This window comes from Erythrolamprus reginae, chromosome 2, assembly GCF_031021105.1.
Source record: "Erythrolamprus reginae isolate rEryReg1 chromosome 2, rEryReg1.hap1, whole genome shotgun sequence".
Taxonomy (NCBI): Eukaryota; Metazoa; Chordata; class Lepidosauria; order Squamata; family Dipsadidae; genus Erythrolamprus; species Erythrolamprus reginae.
The window spans coordinates 170268978-170295339 of NC_091951.1; the positions used below are offsets into that span (position 1 = coordinate 170268978).

The window sequence follows — 26362 nt, forward strand, 5'->3', positions numbered from 1 at the left end:
TGGTCATGTGACCACACGTCAAGCAAGTCAGCTTTATCGCGGCATTGTGCAGTCACACGACCACAATTCACACTAGATTTTGCTAGTTACTGGCATTTTTTGCAGGTTTCCGGCAAAAAACATTCATTTAAATGGATAGGTATGCTTAATGACCGCAATGTTTGCTTAATGACTACCATAAAAGAGGCTGGAAAATTACTTTCCATCACATGGGTGCCTCAACTTATGATTATAATGATTTACAACTGGATTTCTGGTCCCAATTATGGTCATAAGCTGAGAATTACATATAATTTGATAAATACTGTAGTAGCAAAAATACATGAAGGTTCCTTATCTGTTACCATGCCACACTTTGGAAATACTTTGGGGTTACCCTATGGTACGATGGATGGCTAATAAATTTGATTGATTGATTGATTGATTGATAGATAGATGGATGGATGGATGGATGGATGGATTGGCGGACAAACAGACAGAATACCTAATTAGCCACTACCAGAAACATTATATCTTTTATTTACCTTTAAATGAAATATTAACTTAGGCAAGTTTGTCTTTTAAAAAACTTTGTCCTTTTTGGTTGCCATCTGCTTTTTTTCTGTCTCCTGGACGAATGAATGTATTTTCCATCTTGTGTTACATTTCTATCAGCATGCAACACAAACTGGAAAATACATTCATTCCTCCAAAAGAGGCGGTTGTGACACTAATACCAACGCCAAGGAAGGGCAATGGGTGTTCGGAGAGGGGCGGCATATAAATCCAATCCATCGATCAATACAAACAAACAAAAAAGGAGGCTATTTCGACCCCACATGCTGAGGGCTAGAACCAGGGTACCACCTAGACATCTTAGAAGAATGGGAAGATGAAGGAACCAATAGAAATGGAGAAAGCAGAAATAAGGAAGGCAGAAATACATCAGAAAGCTTGGCTGATGGGTGCAGAAGAGCCCCGTCCTTGCTGGGTTACTCACATTGGTGTCCCGGCGGTTCTTAGCATAGGTGCTGATACAGCTGAGAGGAGCCTTCCGAGCACAGCGCTCGTGTACGGTGTACTTGCAGACTGTGGGCGGAAAGGAGGACGGATTCAATGAGATGCTATGCGAGTAAAAACTAAAGAAGCCCCAAGCAGCATGTAGCTTCCCTACCTAAAATATGATCCTATGAGCTTAGAGTAACATCTCATTTTCCTCCCTGCTCTCCCCAATAGCTTCCTCACCCTTATTTTTTTGTTGAGCATTTTTTTGGGTCAAACATAGAGATTCATACGAAACAGCTAAAATACTCCATTGCTATCCTGGATAAAGGAATCCCATGACCCAGCAACAGATAATCACGAAAGGCCTGGTGAAATGACCACCAGCCTTTTTAAAATAAAATAATAATAATAATAATAATAATAATAATAATAATAATAATCATCATCATCATCATCATCATCATCATCCTCCTCCAGCTAGGCAATACAGTAATCCCTCGCTAAACCGCGCTTCACCTACTGCGGCTTCACTTCATTGTGGGTTTCTGAGGAAGTCGATCGGCAGATTTAAACAGCCTGCGGAACTCGATCGGCAGGTTTTAAAAAAAAAATCTAAAATTGTAAATACTGTATTTAAATACGGTATCTAAAATAAATACTGTGTGGGAAGGGTTTATAAACACTTAAAACAATGAAAACTTACCAAACAATTACAATATAAATACTTAAATAAGTACTATCAGTCGATAAATTCCCCATCGCGGATTTCACCTATCGCGGCCAGGTCTGGAACGTAACACCAGCGATAGGTGAGGGACTACTGTAGTCAATTCAATTTTACTTGATTAGTCAATTGACCATATCAAAGTAAAAATAGTGACCACGTCGGTCATCATAAAACCGTAACAAGCAGTCGGCAAAAAAATCAAATTGGAAAACAATTTGTTGTGGGGAGCGATCTGTTCAAGATTGGCATCACCACAAGCAAAATTTGAGGAGGTTGAGGCAACCTTGAACTTGTTTCTGACAAGTTTATCGCCAGACAAGGCTGTAAAGCAGTGTTTTTCAACCAGTGTGCCGTGGCACACTAGTGTGCCGCGAGACATGGTCAGGTGTGCCGCGAAGCTCAGAGAGAAAGAAAGCAAGAGAGAGAGAAAGAAAGAGAGAAAGAAAGCAAGAGAGAGAGAAAGAAAGAGAGAAAGAAAGAAAGAGAGAGTGAGAAAGAAAGAAAGAGAGAGAAAGAGCAAGAGAGAGAGAAAGAGAACAAGAGAGAGAGAAAGAAAGCAAAAGAGAGAGAGAAAACAAGAGAAAGAAAGAGAGAGAGCAAGAGAGAGAGAGAGCAAGAGAAAGAAAGCAAGAGAGAGAGAGAAAGAGGGAGGGAAGGAGAGAGAGAGAAAGACATAGAGGGAGGGAGGGAGGGAGAGAGAAAAAGAGCAAAAAAGAGAGAAAGGAAGGAAGAGAAAGAAAGAGGGATGGAGAGAGAGAGAAAGAAAGAGGAAGGAAGGGAGAGAAAGAGGGAGGGAGAAAGAAATAGAGTGAAGGGGAGGAAGAGAGAGAGAGAGAATTTTTTTGTCCAAACTTTTTTTAGCCACTCCCTCCCCCCCCCCCCGGCTCAATGTGCCCCAGGGTTTCGTAAATGTAAAATTGTGCCGCGGCTCAAAAAAGGTTGAAAATCACTGCTGTAAAGAACCAGAGGAGAATTCTTGCTTTTCCTTGGGACCATTTTGGAAGTTTGCCCAGAATAGAAGGTTAACCTGCTCTGAAACCTCTCTCCTATGTTCACATGACTTGGCTGACCACAGATGATTAGCTTTTATAGGATAAAAGAAAGCCTCTCTAACTCCACCGCCAATTTAAATATTTGTATGACACACTAACCTCTTTAACGATCCAGTTTAGTATGTGATGAGAACACAGCCAAAAAGAAACTCTTGGAAAAGAGAACATGAGAATTCAACAGTTTTCTCTTCTGGTTTAGGAGTCAGCACTGATTCTTAGATCTTCTGCTAAGCAGACTGTTGTTGAAAGATTTCCACATTTTTTAAATAACCAAGCTGCAATTGCTTTGAGTTTGGAATGCTAAGGAGGATTTCTGAGATGGCATTTTTCTTTCTCTCGCTGAATATTTTATAAACATCCAGAAAAAAAATTGCCAGATTGTTCAGACGCAGAGAAAGCTACTTTTAAAACTTCTAGACCGCCAAATCATACAAATATTTCAAATTCTCAGGAAATAGCCCTGAACAGCCCTGCATTTGTGAGTACACATATGTGTAATGCATCTAAAAGTATTGTTTTTAAACAGATGCTTGTTGAACAAGGGAGAGAAAATCCTCAAATTTATCCAAATGGAATTCAACTGTTTTGCATCTATTTTAAATTAAGAATATACAAAGATAAATGCTTCCTCTGCATAAATTAATTTCCTGCATGCACTTAACGACTGCTTCATAAATATTTTTTTCCCTTCACATTGAAGGAAGAGTCCAGGATTGGTTACTCTAGCCCAGTGTTTCCCAACCTTGGCCACTTGGAGATATTTGGACTTCAACTCCCAGAATTCCCCAGCCAGCATTCGCTGGCTGGGGAATTCTGGGAGTTGAAGTCCAAATATCTCCAAGTGGCCAAGGCTGGGAAACACTGCTCTAGCCCCATAGCTCTATGGACCGGGTTGAATTTTCTGAGGATCTGACTCCCTGATGATATCATCCTCAGTTGTTCAACTCAGTCCTCAGATCATGGATGGTTTCCCTCAGCTCCTGTGTGCTTTGGGTTGGTCTATTAAGTGGTTCTCAACCTTTCCACTGCTGCGACTGTTAATCCAGTTCCTCAAGTTGTGGTGACCCCCAGCCATAAGTCTAAGGCCAATTTTCCCAACAGAGCTTTAAGCTGATTGGCCGGAAGGTCAGAGGGACACCTCCACTGTAAACGCCTGATTGGTCAGATTGTTAAGAGTAACCCATCCTGGACTCTTCCTTCGATCCTTGGGAAAAGGGTGTATCAGATAAGAACCAACAGGCTCTTCTCAACATAATTAGTGATGGGCAATGTTAATGTGTTCCAGCAGGTGGCGGCATGGGGCTGACCTTGCCTACCTCAGAAGAAAACAGATTAAAATTTAAATGAGCCCATCACAGAATAACCAAGATTGGAAGCTAGATTAGGAAATGGGGGGAGGGAATCCCCCAAACTGACAACAGAAAACAGCTTTTTTGTTGCTATTGAGAGAACTGCAGGGTTCAGTTCACACAATCTTCACTTGAAATTGTGAGCTTGACTTTACCGCTAATTTTTACCACAATCTCACCATCCAAAGCCTATGCCAGTGATGGTGAACCTATGGCATGGGTGCCACAGTTGGTATGTGGAACCATATCTGCTGGCACACGAGCAGTTGCCCTAGCTCAGCTCCAGTGTGTGCCACCTAGCTGATTTTTGCCTCACAGAGGCCCTGCGAGGGCATTTTTGGCTTCCAGAGAGCCTCCAGGGGGATGGGAGAGGGCATTTTTACCCTCCCTTGCTCGAGGGAAGCCTTTGGAGTCTGGGGAGGGCAAAACATGAGCCTACTTGGCCCACCAGAAGTTGGGAAACAGGCCGTTTCTGGCCTCCAGAGAGCCTCCGGTGGGCGAGGGAAGCTGCTTTCGCCCTCCCCAGGCATTGAATTATGGGTGTGGGCACTCACATGTGTGAGATAGCATGTGTGCACGCTCTTTCAGCATCCAAGGAAAAAAAGGTTCGCCATCACTGGCCTATGCAGTCTTGTGAACCAGGTTTCATAGGAAGTTTCTGCTTTCTTTTACAGTGTGGTTAAGGCCCCAAGCTAGAAACCAGGAGTTTGTGAGTTCTAGCCCCACCTTAGGCATGAAAGCCAGTTGGGTGACTTTGGGCCAGTTGCTCTCAGCATAATGTACCTCACAGGGTTGTTGTGGTGCAGAAAACAGGAGGAGGGAGATGTACAGCTAGTCCTCGGCTTACGACAGTTCATTTAGTGACCATTCAAAGTTAAAATGCCACTAAAAAGGTGACTTAACTACTGTTTTTCACAGTTGCAACCTTTGGAGCATCCCCATGGTGATTGTGGTCAAAATTCGCATGCTTGGTTCATATTTATGACCGTTGACATGTCCCCAGATCATGTTGCAACCTCTTCTGACAAGCAAAGTCAATGGGGAAGCCAGATTCAATTAACATCTGTGTTACTAACTTATCAACGGCAGTGATTCACTTAACAACTGAGGGAAGAAAAGTCGTAAAATGGAGCAAAACTCACTTAATGAATGACTCTTAACCCACAGAAAGTTTGGGCTCAATTGCAAGTCAAGGACTACCTGAATCAGGAATATTTGCTGCCTTTAAATTGTCAAAATAATAAGAAGTAGGGGCCTTATAAATAAAGAGCCACAGGACGACAGTAATTCTCAAGGAGGATCAAATTTTGTGACATAACAGCTGCCTTGCCCCTTGGAGGTTCCAGGGTTTTTTTCTAGGTGTCCTTAGACAGGGCTGGGGAGACTACGGAGGCCAATTCAGTCGGAGCTATTGATAGCCAGAACTGACAAATTTAGGCGAGATGGATCAATGAAGTGACCTGGAACATTGCAGCTTCTCACTGGATCTATGGCAGTGATGGCTAAACTTTCTGTCATCGCATGCCAAAAGTGGGGTGGGGAGCGTGGGGTGAGGGAGTCACACGCGTGCATGACCACACCCATAATTCCATGCGGCCTCTCCCATGCATGTCCATGTGACCAGGGCTGGGATAATTCCCGGACCAGGGGGAACGCAGCGGGGTAGCGAAAATGGAGCTCCACCCCAGAGCACCCAATTTGCACTGAAAGATGTTGAAAGAAAATGTAGGGCGTCCTGCATAAGCCACACCCACAGTGTGGTAGTAAAAATTTTGGTAGCCCTTCACTGGGCGTGACCCTTCCCACCACTGCCAGTCCTCAATGGCATGCCCATTTCTTGCTCTGCCCAGGCTTCAGAGCCCTTCTAGGAGCCTGGGGAGGGCGAAAACAGCCTTCTCCACCTCCACTCCCCCCACCCCGGAGGAAGGAAATGGCCCCTTTGCCAACTTCCGGTTGGACCGGAAGGCCTATTTTTTTGCTCTCCCCAGGCTTCAGAGACTTTCTAGGCATCTGGGGAGAGCGAAAACGGCCTTCCTCACATCCATAGGGGCTGGACACAACTTGTTTCCAAACTCCCAGTGGGACCAGAAGACTTGAAAATCAGCTGGCCGGCACACACATGCCCTCCGGACCTGAGCTCACGTGCCCACTGATACAGTTCGGTGTGCCACATGTGGTGTGCCATAGGTTCGCCCTCACTGATCTAGGAGGCTGCCTGCTATAGCAGCGGTGAGATGCAACCTTCTCCTTCGGCTTCTGCCATCAAATCGGTTTCCGCTCCCTTGAAGGGCTGGAAGCCTGAGCCCCCCAGGAAGAAAAGGAGGAGGGCCGCCTCCCCTCTTCCCACACAACCCCCAGGACAGAGCAAAACACTCACAAGTACAGCGCAGGCCTTGCTTGCGTAGCCCCAAGAGCAGCGTCTCACACACGTTGCAGTAAACAGGGCGGTTAAAGTGCTTCAGGCGCCACAGGTGCTGTCCATCGTCTTTCATTGTCTGAAGCAAGGGAGAAAGTTGGCAATTAAGAATGAAGAGGCTTGGGATGGGGAGGGGGTTGACTGGTTTGGGAGCCAAAGGGAAGGGGAGGCATCGAGGCTCCCAGAGTGGGAACAGAAGACAGAGGCAGAGGCAGGGATTGAGCTAAAAGTGGTTGTGTTTCCTGAGCACAAAAGTAATATTGCCTTTTGCCTCGCTCCAACTCTCCATAAGCTGCATTGGTTACCAGTCGGATGCATTTCAAGGTGTTGGTTATTACCTTTAAAGCTCTACGTGGCTTAGGACCAGTCTATTTGCAGGTCAACCTGCTACCTCTTGTTTCCCAGCGGACCAATAAGGATCAACAGAGTTGGCCTTCTCCGGGTCCCGTCCACCGAACAATGTCAGTTGGCGGGACCGCGGGGAAGGGCCTTCTCTGTGGTGGCTCCAATGCTTTGGAACCAACTGCCTTATCTCCACCTTACTGGATTTCCAGAAAGCGGTTAAGACCTGGCTTTTCTGGCAGGCCTGGGACCATGAATGATTGAGAGTATGTATGGTTTTAGGGGCTATTATTATGTTTTTATACTTTTACTGTTGTTGATATTGTAATCCTTGTTTTACACTGTTTTTTCATTGTTTTCATTGTTCTTACTATTGGAAGCCGGCCAAGGGTCCACGGGAGTTGGGCGGCATATAAATTTTACTAAATAAATAAATTTTGGGAACGTGCATGGAATGGCTTGCACCTAAATGCCCATTATGTAGCCAGTCTGGTGTAGTAGTTAAGGCACCGAGGTGGAGACCTGAGCGTTCTAGTTCTGCCCTGAGCTGCAAAGCCAGTCATTTTTTCTTAGCCCTAGGAAGCAAGCAATGGCAAACCACTTCTGAAAAATGGTGCCAAGAGACCTGTAGGGGGCTAACTCAGGCAGCCTCTGAGAATCAGACACAATTGAATGGGGAGGAGGGAACTGGACCGGGACTCACTGCTCACAGTCACTCATGCCCTCATCACCTCGAGGTTCGGCTACTGTAATGCTCTCTACATGGGGCTACCTTTGAAAAGTGTTTGGAAACTTCAGATCGTGCAGAATGCAGCTGCGAGAGCAATCATGGGCTTTCCCAAATATACCCATGTCACACCAACACTCTGCAGTCTGCATTGGTTGCCGATCAACTTCCGGTCACAATTCAAAGTGTTGGTTATGACCTTTAAAGCCCTTCATGGCACTGGACCAGAATATCTCCGAGACCGCCTGCTGCCGCACGAATCCCAGCGACCGATTAGGTCCTACAGAGTGGGCCTTCTCCGGGTCCCGTCAACTAAACAATGTCGGTTGGCGGGCCCCAGGGGAAGAGCCTTCTCTGTGGCGGCCCCGACCCTCTGGAACCAACTCCCCCCGGAGATTAGAACTGCACCTACTCTCCTTGCCTTTCATAAGCTCCTTAAGACCCACCTGTGTCGTCAGGCATGGGGGAACTGAGACATCTCCCCCGGGCATATATAATTTATGAATGGTATGTGTGTATGCATGTGTGTTTAGAAAATGGGGTTTTTAAATGTTTTTAGTAGAAATTTAGATTTGTTGTAAATTGTTTTTTCACTTTGTTGTGAGCCGCCCGGAGTCTGCGGAGAGGGGCGGCATACAAATCTAAATAAATAAATAAATAAATAAATAAATAAACAAACAAATAATAAATAAATAATAAACAAATAAATAAACAAATAAATAAACAAATAAATAAACAAATAAATAAACAAACAAACAAATAATTTGAGCGTCCCAGAAAAAAGAGAAAATCTCATTTCGTGCCTTCCAAAGAGCAATTAGTTTGCGATGGAGAAACTTTCAACCCAGCTAACTCTGCAACCACACAGCTGTGCTGCTCAGGGAAAACCGGGACCCTTTTTTAACCTCACACCTCCCAGGGGACACACCTGCTCAGGTCACTTTTACCTGCTGTTCTTGTCCTGCCTCCAAGTGGTTCCTAGCCCAAGAATGAGGGGGTCTTAAGTCCTCCTTGGCTGGTTGAGTAATGTTTCCCCTTTAAGCCAACCCACAGCCAAAGCTGTAAAATCAGATTGTTTTCACCGTTCATTATGTTTTGGTTGTTGTTGGAGGTGAAATCTGGTGCTCAGCCATGGGTTTTATGGCCGTTTTAGGAGGATGCTGTCCTTTCCCTTCCGTCCCCAGTCAACCTCACATACATTCAATCTGCAGCGGTTCTCAACGGAGCTGGAGAGACCATTGCAAACAGCCCTCAACTACCGACTCAACATTCCTCTTAAGAGCTTTAACTCCGTGGCCCCTGCCAACTTAGGGCAAGGCCGACACAGCAGAACAGTGGCACCCCCAGGCACATGCAAAGAATAGTTTAATTCCTTGTTTGTCTATAGAAAAAGGGAAACAAGGAGAGAGACATTCTAAGCAAAAGTGCCACTTGTGATTCAGTTCTCTGGGTGACTCTGAAAAACATATAGAGTGTTCCCTCGATTTTCGCGGGTTCGAACTTCACGAATAACCTATACCACGGTGTTTCAAAAAATATTAATAAAAAAAATACTTCGCAGGTTTTTTTTCTATACCACGGTCTTTCCCGCCCGATGACATCATACATCATGGCCAAACTAATAATTTTTGCAAATAAATAACAAAAAAATAATTATTGTTAATAAATAATTATGTTTATAAATATCAGGATCACTAAGTGTCTTATTCAATGGTGAGTACCAGTAATAATGGTGAATAAATGGTGGTTAAGGGAATGGGAAATGGTAATTTGGGGGTTTAAAGTGTTAAGGGAAGGCTTGTGATACTGTCCATAGCCCAAAATGGTGTATTTACTTCCGCATCTCTACTTCGCGGAAATTCGATTTTCGCAGGCAATCTCGGAACGCATCCCCCGCGAAAATCAAGGGAACACTGTATATACATTCAGTCTAGAGGTTAAAGCTACTGCCTTACAGGCAGACTCCCCAGGTTCAAATCCCGGTAAGGGTATGGCTAGCTGATGAGAGCAAAATAAGCTTGAAATAGATCTATGCTAACCTCCCTTTTCATGATCAGCAAAAATATGTTACACATATAGAATATAGTTTGGTGGCTATAAAAATGTGCCGTGGATATGGCCCCTGGAGGGGCCGAGAGACTAAAAGGAAGTAGTATGCTCCTATCCATATTTGGGTATTCCATGGTGATTCAACAGAAAAAAACAACATACAGTGTTCCCTCGATTTTCGCGGGTTCGAACTTCACGAAAAGTCTATACCACGGTTTTCCAAAAATATTAATTAAAAAATACTTTGCGGTTTTTTCCCCTATACCACGGTTTTCCCCACCCGATGATGTCATATGTCATCACCAAACTTTCGTCCACCTTTAATAAATATTTTTTTAATAAACTTTAATAAAGAAACATAGTGAGTAATAATCTAAATGGTTGCTAAGGGAATGGGGAATTGCAATTTAGGGGTTTAAAGTCTTAAGGGAAGGCTTGTGTCATAGCCAAAAATAGTATATTTACTTCCGCATCTATACTTTGCGGAAATTCAACTTTCGTGGGCGGTCTCGGAACGCATCCCCCGCAAAAATCGAGGGAACACTGTATAACTCTTCCCTGGCAGAAGCTGAGCAGAGGAGAACCATTCGCTGGCTGGGGAATTTTGGGAGTTGAAGTCCAAATATCTTCAAGTTGCCAAGGTTGGGAAACACTGGTCTAGAGGTTAAAGCTACTGCCTTAAAGGCTGACTCCCCAGGTTCAAATCCCGGTAAGGGTATGGCTAGCTGATGAGAGCAAAATAAACTTGAAATAGATCTATTCTAGTTTCCCTTCCTTTTCATTATCAGCAAAAATATGTTACCCACACATACAAATGTTTAACTTGATTCACCCCGGGGTAGAACAGAATGGCAGACAGGAGCAGGATGACTGAGAATTTTTCAGCCAGACCAGCAGTCTTTCTCTAGTGTCCATGATGAGAAGGGGCAGGAAAGGCAAAGAAATCAATCAATTATCACATGTCGGGCAAGGAAAATCAAAAGGCACATTCAACAGTAAGTTAGAAGAGCCAAGGCAAAACGAGGGCTTTGTCCCCTGCGCTTACCGCCTCCAGTCCAAGTAGCACCAGGAGGGGGACGGTGGTGGCACCGCCGCGGAGCCATTCAGAGAGAGAGACTGTACCGCTGCTGTCATAATCAATTTCACGCATCATCTCCTGCAGGATCTGGGTGGGGGAAGGGGAGATTCGAAAAGGAGAGCCTTAGGAGGGAGCCATTTCAGTGCTTGTTCCAGTCCATTAGTCCCAAACTGATGCGCAACCCTCATTTTAGGACAGGAATTTCAATACAGCTTGTCTTTCATTGTCAAAGAGGCACCCAAACAAGCTACAATTATCTGCAGCATAAAGCAGGGACCACTTCGTGCTTTCCTCATGCACAGCCCTGAATTGGTTCCTCATTCCCGGGTCTTTATTTAGGCAAACTTTTAAAAAACATATCCCTTAAACAAAGTGAAAAGAAACCAGAAGTTAAGATAATGCTGTATCTAAAATAGAACTAATCGTGCGCCTCCAGATTTAGGACAAGCTATCCTTCGCCATGAATAATTCAGACAATAATTTGGGCTATAGAAATTCGGTAAATACATAAACAAAAAGTGTAATGATCCCTCCTCATACCTACCCAGTATCCACCTTCCTTCTGTACACATATCTGAATTGCAACAACTATTGAACAGAAAAATGGAATGAGGGGTTTTTCCCCCCAAAGCCAGCGGTCTCCAAACTACGGCCCGCGGGCCACATGCAGCCCACTGAGGCCATTTATCCGGCCCACCGGTGATTGACAAGAGCACAGGGAAAAGAGAGAGAGAAAGAAAGAAAAGGGAAAGAGAGGGAGGGAAGGAGAAGTGGAGAGGAAGGAAGGAGGGAAGGAAGGAAGGAGAAATGGAGGGAACAAGGAAGGAAGGAAGGAAGGAAGGAAGGAAGGAAGGAAGGAAGGAAGGAAGGAAGGATGAAATGAATGGAGGGACAGAGGAAGGAAGGACTGTTTTGGGGGGAGGTAATTTTTTTAAATTTTTCTCTCAACATACATTCAAACAACACAGTATACCATCTAATTTTCCATGAATAAAATGCAGTATTTTGTTAGTAACTAATATCAATCATCAAAAAAGTTGTAAAAGTTTTTTTTCTAATTTTGTCATCCAGTTACATTCATTTTCTTTTAATTAAATTTCCTCCTTAATGTTCCTTCAAAAAGTGCAACACCAATTATATTTCTAACTTATTAACCATTAAGCCAAAGTGCTTCCTTCTTTCTTTATACATTTTTCATAAGCCAAGAAAACCTTGTAGAGCCAATCAGATGTCAACAAAAGAAAATTAAAAACAAAACATAAACATATATGAATTTCAGACCTTCCCCCTCTAAATAGGACGTTCCCATTTTGTTTTTTACTTTAAAAGAAGGTATGTGCAGTGTGCATAGGGATTTCTTCATAGTTTTTTTTTATAGTCCGGCCCTCCAACAGTCCGAGGGACAGTGAACTGGCCCCCTGTGTAAAAATTTTGAGGACCCCTGCCCTAAGCACTCCATTTCTTGCAAAACAACAAAAAACCTACAAAAACAACAACCCTCCCCACAGATCCAAAAAACTCTAAACCTTTAAACCTCTTTCCTCTCTTAATAGAAGCAGAAAAGGAAATCACAATTCTATTAGGCAAATCCCATTAACTCAATTCTCATTCTATATACAAAAGTCGCATCCGACTTTATCTCATTTAACTGTAGGTCCCTTCCCTTCCAACTGTCTCCTAATCTTTCCTCCTTAATGCACACAATATGAGCTCTTTCCCTTTTGGTGTTATAGTAAACATTGTTGTTAATAGCAACCCTGGTATCCAGCTTCAAAAACTAAGAAAAGACATGATGAGTTTTATTTATTGTTCCACACCTATACACAGAAATCTTGCCAAACTAAACCAATTACTTGCATTGTTAAAGATGTATCTTGAGAACTCCGATTGAGGAACGGACTTGACCCCCTTCCTCCCAACCTATCTATCTAAATCTTGCTGTCTCTTAGTCCTCTGGAACAGGGGCCTCCAACCTTGGCAACATTAAGACATGTGGGTTTCAACTCTCAAAATTCTGGGAGTTGAAGTCCACAAGTCTTAAAGTTGCCAAGGTTGGAGACGCCCGCGTTGCAAAGCACGCCCTCCCTCCTGGGAATCCAGGCTATGTTCTACTGCAGTGTTTCCCAACCTTGGCCACTTGAAAATATTTGGACTTCAACTCCCAGAATTCCCCAGCCAGCATTCTGGGAGTTGAAGTCCAGATCTTCAAGAATTCTGGGAGTTGAAGTCCAGATCTTCAAGAATTCTGGGAGTTGAAGTCCAGTAGTCAAGTTTGGGAAATACTGTTCTACTGCACCCAATTCTAGAACCCAACACCTTCATTCTGGAGTCAACAGAGCCCATCATGGTGATTATACATTGCAAGTAGATGGAAGAAGGAGTAGATGAAGCAACGGAAGGAATTATGTACTTACTGGCTTAAGCTCAGTGACATCCCAGTCCAGATATTCAGCTACACGCATCATCTGCGTTATGATGCGATCTACCTCCTGGAGAGAACAACACATTTTGGCCCCAGAATTAAATTCCAGTGGTGCAGAAGGAAGGGTCAGCACGCATGCACAGGCCAGTCTAGCACCTCTTATTGTGTTAGATTCAGGGACAGGCAAAGTTGGCTCTTCTATGAGCTGTGAACTTCAACTCCCAGAACTCCTGAGCCAATCATGCTAGCTCAGGAATTCTGGGAGTTGAAGTCCACAGCTCATAGAAGAGCCAACTTTGCCCACCCCTGTGTTAGACCATGGGTCCCCAGAATTCCTAACAAGAAATGTCTTTGGCGTTGTAGCCAAATATATAGAAACATAGAAGACTGACGGCAGAAAAAGACCTCATGGTCCATCTAGTCTGCCCTTATACTATTTCCTGTATTTTATCTTACAATGGATATATGTTTATCCCAGGCAGGTTTAAATTCAGTTACTGTGGATTTACCAACCACGTCTGCTGGAAGTTTGTTCCAAGGATCTACTACTCTTTCAGTGAAATAATATTTTCTCACGATGCTTTTGATCTTTCCCCCAACTAACTTCAGATTGTGTCCCCTTGTTCTTGTGTTCACTTTCCTATTAAAAACACTTCCCTCCTGGACCTTATTTAACCCTTTGACATATTTAAATGTTTCGATCATGTCCCCCCTTTTCCTTCTGTCCTCCAGACTATACAGATTGAGTTCATCAAGTCTTTCCTGATACGTTTTATGCTTAAGACCTTCCACCATTCTTGTAACCCGTCTTTGGACCTGTTCAATTTCAATATCAAAAGGAAGAGTGTTGATGGAGACTGACCTAGACTAGAGGGATATGTTTAGAGCTCAGATGAAAGCAGGTGTCCCCAATTTTTACCAGAGAACAAAAAATGAGTCAGACAAAAGCAATGTATCCTAGCCTGTTGAAAATGAGGTATTTTGGTATTCCGAGGACATGCAGTGATGGGGGCATGCAGCTGTTAAATTAGAAGACAGCAAATGTCTTCTCCCTCCCAAAGGCTCTATAGGACGTAGTCTCCAGAGGACCTTCGAAGTTTTTACCGAAATATCATTTACAATATGAAAGGAGGGGAAACCTCGTCCCCGAAACATCTAAGAGTTTCTTCTAGCTGCATTTCATTAACTTGATTTAAGGGTAATTACATTTATACTTACATTAAATCAAAGCAAATTTAATTTTTGTTGTGGCCTCACCACAGCCCTTGGAGCAAGTTTGCTGCACACCACTCAAAAGCCCTGTGTGTGGTCCTTGAACCAAAAAAGATGGTACTTTTCGGTGCTGAACCAACAGGAACCGACAAAAATCAGACTGATATATCTATACTAGCACAGGAGGCGGTCAGATATATTACAGGGGGATACATTACTTCATAAAGATTTGCATGAAAAGATTTGGCATCAAAATGTTGGACCTTTTCTATCACAAAAAGCTGAACACAGCGGAATGTGTGTGTGTGTATGTTTGTGTGGATAAACCAATTCTTCTGTCTGAAGTGGAGGGGGGAAAAACAGGGAGACCCGTTTCCAAAACTCTATAATCTTATAATAGCCTCATGCTACTTACTGAGTTGTCAAGAAGACCGTTTCCATCTTTGTCATAAAGCTTGAAGGTGACTGTGGGGGGAAAAATCGAAATAAAAAACCGATGCTTTTAGACGAGGGAATCACCCAATACATGCACCTCTGCCTTCAGCCTCTTGCTCCAGGCCTCTTCCCTCAAGGGGACTCTTTCATTAAGGCTTTTTATTTGACCTTACTTGAGGGAGGCAAAGCATGTTACTAAAACAGGCTTCTTCAGTTTGAGAGCAAGATCATATTTTTTTTTTGCAGAAACCCAGTATAAAACCCCCAAATGTTTCAAAGCAGTGGTCCCCAAGCTACGGCCCGCGGGCCACATGCGGCCCACTGAGGCCATTTATCCGGCCCGTCGGTGAGTGACAAGAGCACAGGGAAAAGAGAGAGAGAAAGAAAGAAAAGGGAAAGAGAAGGAGGGAAGGAGAAGTGGAGAGGAATGAAGGAGGGAAGGAAGGAGAAATGGAGGGAACAAGGAAGAAAGGAAGGAAGGAAGGAAGAATGAAATGAATGGAGGGACAGAGGAAGGAAGGATTGTTTTTGGGGGGGGGTGTAATTTTTTTAAATTTTTATCTCAACATACATTCAAACAACACAGTGTACCATCTAATTTTCGATGAATAAAATGCAGTATTTTGTTAGTAACTAATATCAAGCATCAAACAAGTTGCAAACGTTTTTTTTTTCTAATTTTGTCATCCAGTTACATTCATTTTCTTTTAATTAAATTTCCTCCTTAATGTTCCTTCAAAAAGTGCAACACCAATTATATTTCTAACTTATTAACCATTAAGCCAAAGTGCTTCCTTCTTTCTTTATAAATTTTTCATAAGCCAAGAAAAAACCTTGTATAGCCAATCAGATGTCAACAAAAGAAAATTAAAAACAAAACATAAACATATATGAATTTCAGACCTTCCCCCTCTAAATAGTACGTTCCCATTTTGTTTTTTACTTTAAAACAAGGTATGTGCAGTGTGCATAGGAATTTGTTCATAGGTTTTTTTTATAGTCCGGCCCTCCAACAGTCCGAGGGACAGTGAACTGGTCCCCTGTGTAAAAAGTTTGGGGACCCTTGTTTTAAAGTGTCAGCTTTCAAAAAAAGACTTCTACAAATTTAAAATATCGGAGGCATTCTTGTGTGGATAAAACTGTATGAGCTTAAGATTGATGCCAGCAGAAGAATTATAATTATCCTGCACAAACGGAGGTGAACATGACTACCTAGAACATGCTAAAGAATGCTACCCTTCTGCATATCCAGCCAATTAAATCCTCTTTCGTAGTAGAGTGAGTAAAAATTAATCAAAATTATATATACCTATGATAATATACTTGGAGGATGATTCATGGGAGGTGAAAATCATATTTATGTGGGAGGGAGGGAGGGAGAAAAGAACGAGAGGGAGGAAAAGGAAGGAAAGGGGGAAAGGAAGGAAAGGAGGGAGGTAAGGAAGGAAGGTAGGAAGGAAAGGAAGGTAGGAAGGAAGGAAGAAGGGAGGAAAGGAGGAAAGGAAGGGAGGGAGGAAAGGAAGGAAGGAAGGAGGAAAGGAAGGGAGGGAGGAAAGGAAGGAAGGAAGGAGGGAGGAAAGGAGGAAAGGGAGGGAGGGAAGGAAGTAAGGAAGGAAGGAGGGAGGGAGGAAAGGAGGAAAGGAAGGGAGGGAGGAAAGGAGGAAAGGAAGGGAGGGAGGAAAGGAGGAAAGGAAGGGAGGGAGGAAAGGAAGGAAGGAAGGAAAGAAGGAAGGAAGGAGGGAGGAAAGGAGGAAAGGGAGGGAGGGAAGGAAGGAGGGAGGGAAGGAGGAAAGGAAGGGAGGGAAGGAGGAAAGGAAGGGAGGGAGGAAAGGAAGGAAGGGAGGAAGGAAGGAAGGAAGGAGGAAAGGAGGAAAGGAAGGGAGGGAGGAAAGGAAGGAAGGAGGGAGGGAGGAAAGGAGGAAAGGAAGGGAGGGAGGAAAGGAGGAAAGGAGGAAAGGAAGGGAGGGAGGAAAAGAGGAAGGTAGGTAGGAAGGAAGGAAGGAAGGAAGGAAGGAAGGAAGGGAAGACGGAAAGAAGGAGATATCTTAATGACAACAAGTTGGTTCTCTGTTCTGAAGAATTACCAAAATCAGATTTCCCCAGTCAAAATCAAGCTCTGATCTGAGACCTTTGGCTGCTATTCTGCTCTCTTGATCCTTTGCAGTACTCACATTCCAGTTTGTCTTCGGGCCTCCCTCCTTCTAGCAGCGAGAAGTAACAAGAGACGTCATTGACGCAAACGAAACCACTGGCTGAAAAGCAGAGAGCACACTGGGTTAAGTAATCCTTCGTCCTCAGAACTGCCTCATATTCCGCCTGCCTTACCCAGCCCTCATCAAAGAGACCCTTACTAAAAACGGGATGGAGGGGGGGCAGAAATGATGCAAACCCGCCCTCTTCCCCAAAACCTCAGAGGAAGGTCAATATTTTATGTGGGGCAGCTTGCCAAGATGACATACCTGGCTCTTTTGTGGTTTGTCCTGCCGTGGTCTGGAAAGACATGAAGAGGTGACAGCAAAGTTCATCTGAGATCTCCTCTGCTTCCAAGTAAGTTTTCAGGAAGAGCTTGAAGCCTTCGAAGTCTATTAACTGAGAACAGCATTATCAGAGGAATAAAGGCAAAGCCAAAGAGAAGGATGCCAGGAATCACCGCTACTGACATTCCCTATTGATTGTGCCAAAAAGCGGAGCTTTGACTCAGCTAATAACGTGTCACTTCAGCGCTAGATATATTGCTGCATGCAGGGAATGGTAAAAATGTTATTTCTCATTTTAATGGGAAACAGGATGGCTGTTCCCCATTGTTTGGTTGCTACTGGAACTAATGAAATTGTGATTAATGGGCCCAGAAAGAAATCATTGCGTATACTTCAAACAAGAAGAACATGTGGAGTGATGGGGTGGAGGGTTAGGATAAGCCCCAGTGGAGCTGTTGAATGTCAGAACATAGGAAGGGAGGATGGAGTCAGTTTTAGGATATATGTCACCTTGTGTGTCCTATGTGCGAACGAAAGGATGGCGTTTAAAGATACCAAAATAAATCGGTAACATTGGCAACAGGGATTTGGGGGGTGGGGGTGTTACAAACCCATGTTGGACATTTTTGGTTAAAAAGCTACTTTACTACAAGATGAGTTTGCAAGAGAGGCTGGAAGGACGACCTGAGTGGCTGCCCCTTGATTGACTTTCGTATTTCTGAACATGTTCAGCTTAGATGAAGGAATGGGGGACATGTCAGATCTGAAAATGATGTAATGTAATTGGAGGATTCACCAACAGCTCAGAAGGAAGAATAAACTCTCAAATAATTGGCAGAATGGAAAACCAAATACCAAGGCCACGTTTTAGAGTGGAGGAGAGGAAAAGTAGCACACCAAGATAAATAGTAGAAAAAATAATTTTAGTTAATGAACAAAAAGAAGCGTCAGAAACCTAACTAAGCGGCAGTACTAAATAGTTGGGCGTAATAATCTCCAAACAACTAGAGCACAACTTGACACTATTGGCATTGACTAATTCAACATCAGTCAATTGCAAGAGGCAGTTTTACTCAGACCAGCTTACATCCTGCAATGTACGTCCCGAAATGATACTTCTAATGCCATCAAACATCCACATCTGCCTAACCTGAATCCTTTGGGAGGACTTGGTAGGTGGATAAAATCCTAAATCTTCTCCCGACCTATGGTTGACTGTGCGATGAACCAATAAGACTTTAGACCAGGGGTAGGCAAAGTTGGCTCTTCTGTGACTCGTGGACTTCAACTCCCAAAATTCCTGAGCCAATCATGCTAGCTCAGGAATTCTGGAAGTTGAAGTCCACATGTCAGAGAAGAACCAACTTTGCCTACCCCTGCTTTAGACTGTACTTGAAGTTATGCTTTCAGTTCTGGGCAAGAAACATTTTGAAAGGATGTAGGACAGGAGCTAAACAATGCAGTACCTTGCAACAACTTCTTGCTATTGGTCATGCAGGCTAGAGCTGAATCCAACATATTTGAAAGTCACTATGTTGCCTACCACTGATACAGACACAATGAAGATGGCTCAGTGGATGGCAACCAAGGCACTTGGGGGTGCAGAAAAAAAGGAAGAAAGCTGAAAGGAGATGATTATTTACAGCTTATTACAGAGGAGAAGACCAAAAAGAGGATATGAAAGCCCCTCAGGTAAGAGTTATCACACAAGGGCGGGCAAAGGGTTGTTCTCTACTTCTGCAGGGAGTAGAACCAGATCTAGATTACAAAGGGTCATAATCTTTAGAAATTTAGATTTACATGTGACCAATGAGTCCATTCCTTGGGAAGAGTCCTCGGAGAGGGGCGGCATAAAAGTCCAATTAATTAATTAATTAATTAATTAATTGATTAATTAATTAATTAGTAAGAGGGCTCTTTTATGCTGGAAACCCTCAAATCAGAATCTGACTGATACCTTCTGGCTCCCACAGCACTGGACTTCCTGCTCGGAATTGGGGATTGGACTACAAAGCCCTCGCTGTAATTCTATGGCTCTATCTGCGTAGCACAGCTGATGTAGTTAGTATGCTGCTTCCATATGCCATCAGCAGACCATCTGGAATAGCTGGGTCAGGCAGCAACTGTATTATTTGGACCGGGACTCACTGCTCACAGTCACTCATTTATTTTATTATTTTATTTTATTATTTATTTATTACTTAGATTTATATGCCGCCCCTCTCCGAAGACTCGGGGCGGCTCACAACACGTGGAAACAAATCATAAATAATTTGACAAATTTAAAAATATTTAAAGATTTAAAACAGACCCCATATACTAACAGACATACACACAAGCATACCATATATAAATTAAACATGCCCAGGGGGAGATGTTTCAGTTCCCCCATGCCTGACGGCAAAGGTGGGTTTTAAGGAGTTTACGGAAGGCAGGAAGAGTAGGGGCAGTTCTAATCTCCGGGGGGAGTTGGTTCCAGAGGGCCGGTGCCGCCACAGAGAAGGCTCTTCCCCTGGGGCCCGCCAACCGACATTGTTTAGTTGACGGGACCCGGAGAAGGCCCACTCTGTGGGACCTAATCGGTCGCTGGGATTCGTGCAGCAGGAGGCGGTCTCGGAGATATTCTGGTCCAGTGCCATGAAGGGCTTTAAAGGTCATAACCAACACTTTGAATTGTGACCGGAAACTGATCGGCAGCCAATGCAGACTGCGGAGTGATGGTGAAACATGGGCATACAGTACCTAGGTAAGCCCATGACTGCTCTCGCAGCTGCATTCTGCACGATCTGAAGTTTCCGAACACTTTTCAAAGGTAGCCCCATGTAGAGAGCATTACAGTAGTCGAACCTCGAGGTGATGAGGGCATCACTTCATGCCCTTATCACCTCGAGGTTCAACTACTGTAACGCTCTCTACATGGGGCTACATTTGAAAAGTGTTCAGAAAATTCAGATCGTGCAGAGTGCAGCTGCGAGAGCAATCATGGGCTTCCCTAGGTATGCCCATGTTACACCAACACTCCGCAGTCTGCATTGGTTGCCGATCAGTTTCCAGTCACAATTCAAAGTGTTGTTTATGACCTTTAAAGCCCTTCATGGCATCGGACCAGAATATCTCCGAGACCGCCTCCTGCCGCACGAATCCCAGCGACCGATTAGGTCCCACAGAGTGGGCCTTCTCTGGGTCCCGTCAACTAAACAATGCTGGTTGGCGGGCCCCAAGGGAACAGCCTTCTCTGTGGCGGCCCCGACTCTCTGGAACCAGCTCCCTCCAGAGATTAGAACTGCCCCTACCCTCCTTGCCTTTCGTAAACTCCTTAAAACCCACCTTTGTCGTGAGGCATGGGGGAACTGAAATATCTCCCCTGGGCCTATACAATTTATGTATGGTATGCTTGTATGTATGTCTACTTAATAATGGTTTTTTAAAAAATATCTTAAATTGTAAATTATTAGATTTGTTATGAACTGTTTTTATTGTGTTGTGAGCAGCCCCGAGTCTACGGAGAGGGGCGGCATACAAATCTAATAAACATAAACATAAACATTATAGCACCCTCCCCAACTCCCAACTGCTACAAGGGAGGTTGGAATACGATCATTTCTCTTCCCACTTCCTGCAATTTTTTATTTTCCTCCAGCAGAGAGACAAGCATGGGTTGGGTAATTTGGAGATTGTGCTACCCTGGATAGGTTCTAGAGCAGGCACCCCCAAACTTGGCAACTTTAAGACTTGGGGACATCAACTCCCAGAATTCTCCAGCCAGTAATTCTGGGAGTTGAAGTCCCAAGTATTAAAGTTGCCAAGTTTGAAGACCTTTGCTCTAGAGAACCACATCCTACCTTGCTTGTTTCTGCTCCTTGTTCTCATGCACAACCCCAGTGTGACCAAAGACTAGACGAAGCCAAAATAGCTGCACAGGAAAACCATGTCTCTGAAATGATGTTCCATTTTTATGGGGCTCTCTAGGACAGTGTTTCCCAACCTTGGCAACTTGAAGATATTTGGACTTCAACTCCCAGAATTCCCCAGCCAGCAAATGCTGGCTGGGGAATTCTGGGAGTTGAAGTCCAGATACCTTCAAGTTGCCAAAGTTGGGAAACACTGCTCTAGGACATCATCTTGATCACTGTCACTGGGGGAGATCATCAACTTTTGCAAAGTGTGCTTGTGACGTGGCAGAGTGAATTGATAAAGGACTGGTTTAGTTGCAAATAAGTTCAGGTCTCTTTGGAGCTAAACCAGTGGTGGGTTGCTCCCAGTTCAGATTGGTTCTTAGAACTGGTAACATCAGCGGTAGGAAGCTCCACCCACCACCCGCCCATGACACTTCTGCGCAGACAAACGAACCAGTAGCAAAATCATGTACAACCCACTGCTGAGCTAAATCCTAACGCACACTGGGTCAAACAGCTGAGATTTAGAGTTTATATGACACTATTGCTGCCCTCCAGGACATCCCACAATTGTATTTATTTATTTATTCAATTTTTTATGCCGCCCTTCTCCTTAGACTCAGGGCGGCTTACAACCTGTTAGCAATAGCACTTTTTAAATAGAGTCAGCGTATGGCCCCCCCAATCCGGGTCCTCATTTTACCCACCTTGGAAGGATGGAAGGCTGAGTCAACCTTGAGCCGGTGATGAGATTTGAACCACCTGCAGATCTAGCAGCTAAGCATCATGGAAACCCAGAATTTGTGTGCAAAAGAGAGAAGATACCCAAAGTGTTTGGAAAGATGTTGTATTGATTTGCAAAGTCACCTTGCAGGTAAATACTTAAGGCAAATATACAACATAGCAAGGCAAAAAATAAAACAAAACCCAACCCCCAAGCCTTAGACTATCTACAGTCAACCTCTCCCCATTTCTAAGTGGTCTGTAAGGGGTGTGCATAAGCGTACCACTGTGCCTACCATTCCTGTCCAAATGTCCTATTTTCCTCATTTATTCATACTTTTTTTTGCTTATGCTATGTTTATACAAATGACTACTAACCTGTACATGTTTAAATGAATGAATAAGTAAATAAGTAAGTAAGTAAGTAAGTAAGTAAGTAAGTAAGTAAGTAAGTAAGTAAATGTTGGAGGAGAAGAAGATACTCACATCCCCTTGTCGATGCTGAGATAATGTACCCTCTCCATAAAATTCCTTCAACACATCCTGAACTTTTTTGCTGCTATCTGTGGAGCAAGAAACAATGAAGACTGTGATCTGTAGAACAAGGAAATAGTATAAGGGCAGACTAGCTGGACCATGAGGTCTTTTTCTGCTATCAATCTTCTATGTTTCTAAGGGGGAAAAAAGTGTGGGGATACAGTTCATACTATAACGGGGAAATGTGTCAGGCATGGCATTTCCATTAGCCAACAATTAAAACTCTCTGAATTCCGCCCTAAGTTTCAAAGTGATATAAGAACCGGAGAGTTGCAACGAGGCATCCTATCCACCTGATGCAAATCTTAACCTGGGTGTATCAAAATATGAGGTATCTAACTTGCAGAATGGAGTCACCCCAGAATTTCAATTCAAAACAAGCCAAAATTAAAAAGATTATACTGTTCAGCAGATTCCTCAAAAGCTCGATATTTGTCTCCGGACACTCAACTGTGATTTGTGCATACCGCATAAGACTCACGCTAATGCTACTGGGTTTGGGGGGAGGGGAGAGAGGGAACAGATGGATGTGGGGTAGGACAAAAGAATTATCCTATGAGCCTGCCTGGGACCTGCATAGAAATGGCAGCTATTCCTTTCTCAATGCTCAAGCAAACCAGATTTAAGTTCTAAGGAGTTGGTACGAGCTCTGATTTTAGAGAGGAAGTTCTAGCTTTCATAGGTCCTGCCTCCATCCCTCTAAGAGAAGCCTGTTCGTACAAAGGGAGAAAGAACGGGACTCACAGTCAATATACTTCTGCAGCTGGGTGAACTCCTTCGGGCTGAGGGTGGCCCACTCTTTGCCATCAGACATGACGCTGTTCTTGCTCCAATTTATGTCTGCAAACAGAAGAATCAGGAGATGTCATTAAGACAGCAAGGGACAAAGATGAGACAGGCGGAGAAGGTGCTCTCTAGGCACACAACCCCCACTCTCTTTCTCTCTTTCTCCCCCTCGGCATGCTCCTCACATTCTCCAGACTGATCCGCTGAGCCAGCACATTCTTCCCTGGCACAATGGGCTTCCGGAGCAGTAACTAGGAATTTGGCAACGGCACGGGGAGCCCCATGGAGAGGCAAGATTCCAGCTGCACAGGCTGAGAAAGGGAGACGTACCAACAGCGGCTGGAGGCTTTGACTCCTGGAGCGACGCAGAGATGCCAAAGGCTTTGCTCCTGATGCAGGTGGAATCCCGAATGAAGCCAAGCCAAGCAAAAAGAAGCCCGGCAGCGGTGGGGCATCGCCCAAAGGAAGAAACATGTTGCACGGAAGCTTTTTTAAAAAAAATCTGGACAAGCTCACGCATTCAGCCTGTTTAAAGGGACAGTCCCCAATTACCTGCGTGGGTGGGAGAACAGCCACCAAAGCAATTTCGGCACCTTTTGCCCCAGGGCAAGCCCATTTTTTTTCTCCAGAAGACCCCCTGCAGGGCTGGGAAAGATGGAGGGATCCAGAGGCGAGACGGTAGGCAGTCAAAACGAGATCATTCCGATCGAAAGGTGGAAGGAAAAAAGCAGTTTGGGGCGCGATTGTGAATCAATTTAGCAATTTATACCAGTCTGCTGCAGAGTACGCCAAGTTGGATGCCATTAAAATTTAATGGAGTTTTTGAGTGTTATTGGCGGAAACGCCACGCATTTCACAGAGATACAATCCTGGCAGTGAGTGCAAGGGAGGTTTTCAGGAAGCTGCTGGAGGGGGCATGTTTTGGGCAGCTCACTTACAGCAGAAAACTTCTGTGCAAATGAGTGGAACTGAGAGCGTGTCACAATCTGGCATCCCCAGCCTGATGCCCACAGACACCAGACAACATTCCCACTCCTCCATCCCAAGCACAGGTAGTCCTGGGCTTCCAGCCATTCATTTGAGTGGCCGTTTGAAGTTACAACGACACTGGAAAAAGTGACTTGTGATCCGTTTTCACACCTTGGACAGTTGCAGAAGCCTTGTGGTTATGTGATCAAAATTTGGACGCTCGACGCCTGGCATGTATTGAAGAATCTTGGGGTCATGGGATCCCCTTTTGCAAACTTGTGCCAAGCAAAGTCAATGGGAAAGTCACTTTTACTTAACAAGTGTAACATAACAATGTTTGCCATGATTCAGTAAGCAACTTACAATTTACAACCTAAGAAAGGTTGTAAAATGGGGCAAAACTCACTTGACAGTGGAAGACGGAGGCTCAAATGTGGTTGTAAATAGAAGACTATCTGTAAAAGGCTCATCCTAGTCTTTTAAAAAATCCTTTTTAGTTTTACGTTTTTATTGATTGGTTAACTTGAGAGAGGTCAACATGCCACAAAGCAGAGCTACAGCTTCCAGTGCCATCTTTATTAAGAAGAATGTTTCTGGATCCTGCTTCTTTAAAATATACTGCTCAAAAAAATAAAGGGAACACTTAAACAACACAAGATAACTCCAAGTAAATCAAACTTCTGTGAAATCAAACTGTCCACTTAGGAAGCAACACTGATTGACAATCAATTTCTCATGCACATTCAGCTTTGTACAGAACAAAGTATTCCATGAGAATATTTCATTCATTCAGATCTAGGATGTGTTGTTGAGTGTTCCCTTTATTTTTTTCAGCAGTATACATTAAAACTGTTGTTAGCCACTGAATTTCTTATCAGTGAGTCCCAGAGATCTGGTCTCAAAAGGTTAGGGTTAACATATGTGACCCCATCCCTCTTTCTCTCTTTCCACATTGTCTTTGACTTATAACCGCAACTAAGACTGAAACTTACATTGTACAATTTCACAACTTTTTATGCCGTATGTAAGTGAGTCACATGTATGTAAAACGAGTCCCGCTTCTGCCACTGACTTTGCTTGTGAGAAGTTGGCTGGGAAGATCACCAATGGAGATCATATGACCTGATTGCCAAGCAGCCCAATTTTGATCACATGACCACAGGGATGCTGCAATGGTTGTAAGTGTGAGGACTGGATCTAAGGCACTTTTTTCATGTCATAATTTCAAACGGTCGCTAAACAAGTAGTTGTAAGTCAAGAACTACTTGTATATATTTTATGTATACTGCTCAAAAAATAAAGGGAACCCTCCTAGATCTGAATGAATGAAATATTCTCATGGAATACTTTGTTCTGTACAAAGTGGAATGTGCACAACAGCATGTGAAATGGATTGTCAGTCAGTGTTGCTTCCTAAGTGGACAGTTTGATTTTGCAGAAGTTTGATTTACTTAGAGTTATATTGTGTTGTTTAGGCGTTCCCTTTAATTTTTTTGAGCTGTGTACATACACACAACCTACAATAAGATGAGAAAAGAAGGAATGAAGAAACCCGGAACAAAAAGCATTCATCCCACCCCATTACATAAATCATGAAGACATTGGCTTGGGTGAAGAAACCACCCTGAAATATCATAGGCACTCATAAATTCCATTTCATAATGACAACCTCTATATCTAGGCCAGGGCTGGGCAACAACTATGGCAACTTTTTGACATGCATATGGCTGCAGGGCTGAAATTCAAAAATGTTCCCTAATGGTTCTGTGGGCATTGCAGGGGAAGGATACTACAAAATCCCCATTCCCTCTCCACTCTGTGGCCAGCCAGAGACAGTATTTGCCAATTCTCCAAACTACTCAAAATTTCCACTACCACGTTCTCCAGAACCTGTCAGAACCTGCTGGATTTTACCGCTGGATGGCTGGCTCAGAAATTCTGGGAGTTGAAGTGCACAAGAAAAATTGCCCAGTTTTTAGCATTACGAATTGACTCCAATTATTTTAATTATAATGTCAACATAGAAAACATAGAAGATTGACGGCAGAAAAAGACCTCATGGTCCATCTAGTCTGCCCTTATACTATTTCCTGTATTTTATCTTACAATGGATATATGTTTATCCCAGGCAGGTTTAAATTCAGTTACTGTGGATTTACCAACCACGTCTGCTGGAAGTTT

General features: G+C 43.7%; 1 protein-coding gene across 4 annotated transcripts in view; it reads right to left on the reverse strand.

The window, feature by feature from the left end:
- The window catches only part of DGKA (diacylglycerol kinase alpha), a 120812-nt gene that overhangs the window by 27187 nt on the left and 67263 nt on the right, over nt 1–26362 (reverse strand). For 3 of the 4 annotated variants that reach the window (XM_070740393.1, XM_070740394.1, XM_070740395.1), the window contains exons 2-10: nt 23171–23266; nt 22376–22452; nt 17253–17382; nt 16965–17045; nt 14774–14823; nt 13139–13213; nt 10692–10811; nt 6490–6607; nt 980–1068 (exon numbers count right to left, since the gene is read on the reverse strand). In XM_070740393.1, coding sequence (XP_070596494.1) covers nt 980–1068; nt 6490–6607; nt 10692–10811; nt 13139–13213; nt 14774–14823; nt 16965–17045; nt 17253–17382; nt 22376–22452; nt 23171–23240 — 810 coding nt within the window. In that variant the 5' untranslated portion in view covers nt 23241–23266. Of the gene's footprint in view, nt 1–979; nt 1069–6489; nt 6608–10691; nt 10812–13138; nt 13214–14773; nt 14824–16964; nt 17046–17252; nt 17383–22375; nt 22453–23170; nt 23267–26362 lie in introns of those variants that run through there. The other variant, XM_070740396.1, reaches the window with a different exon arrangement.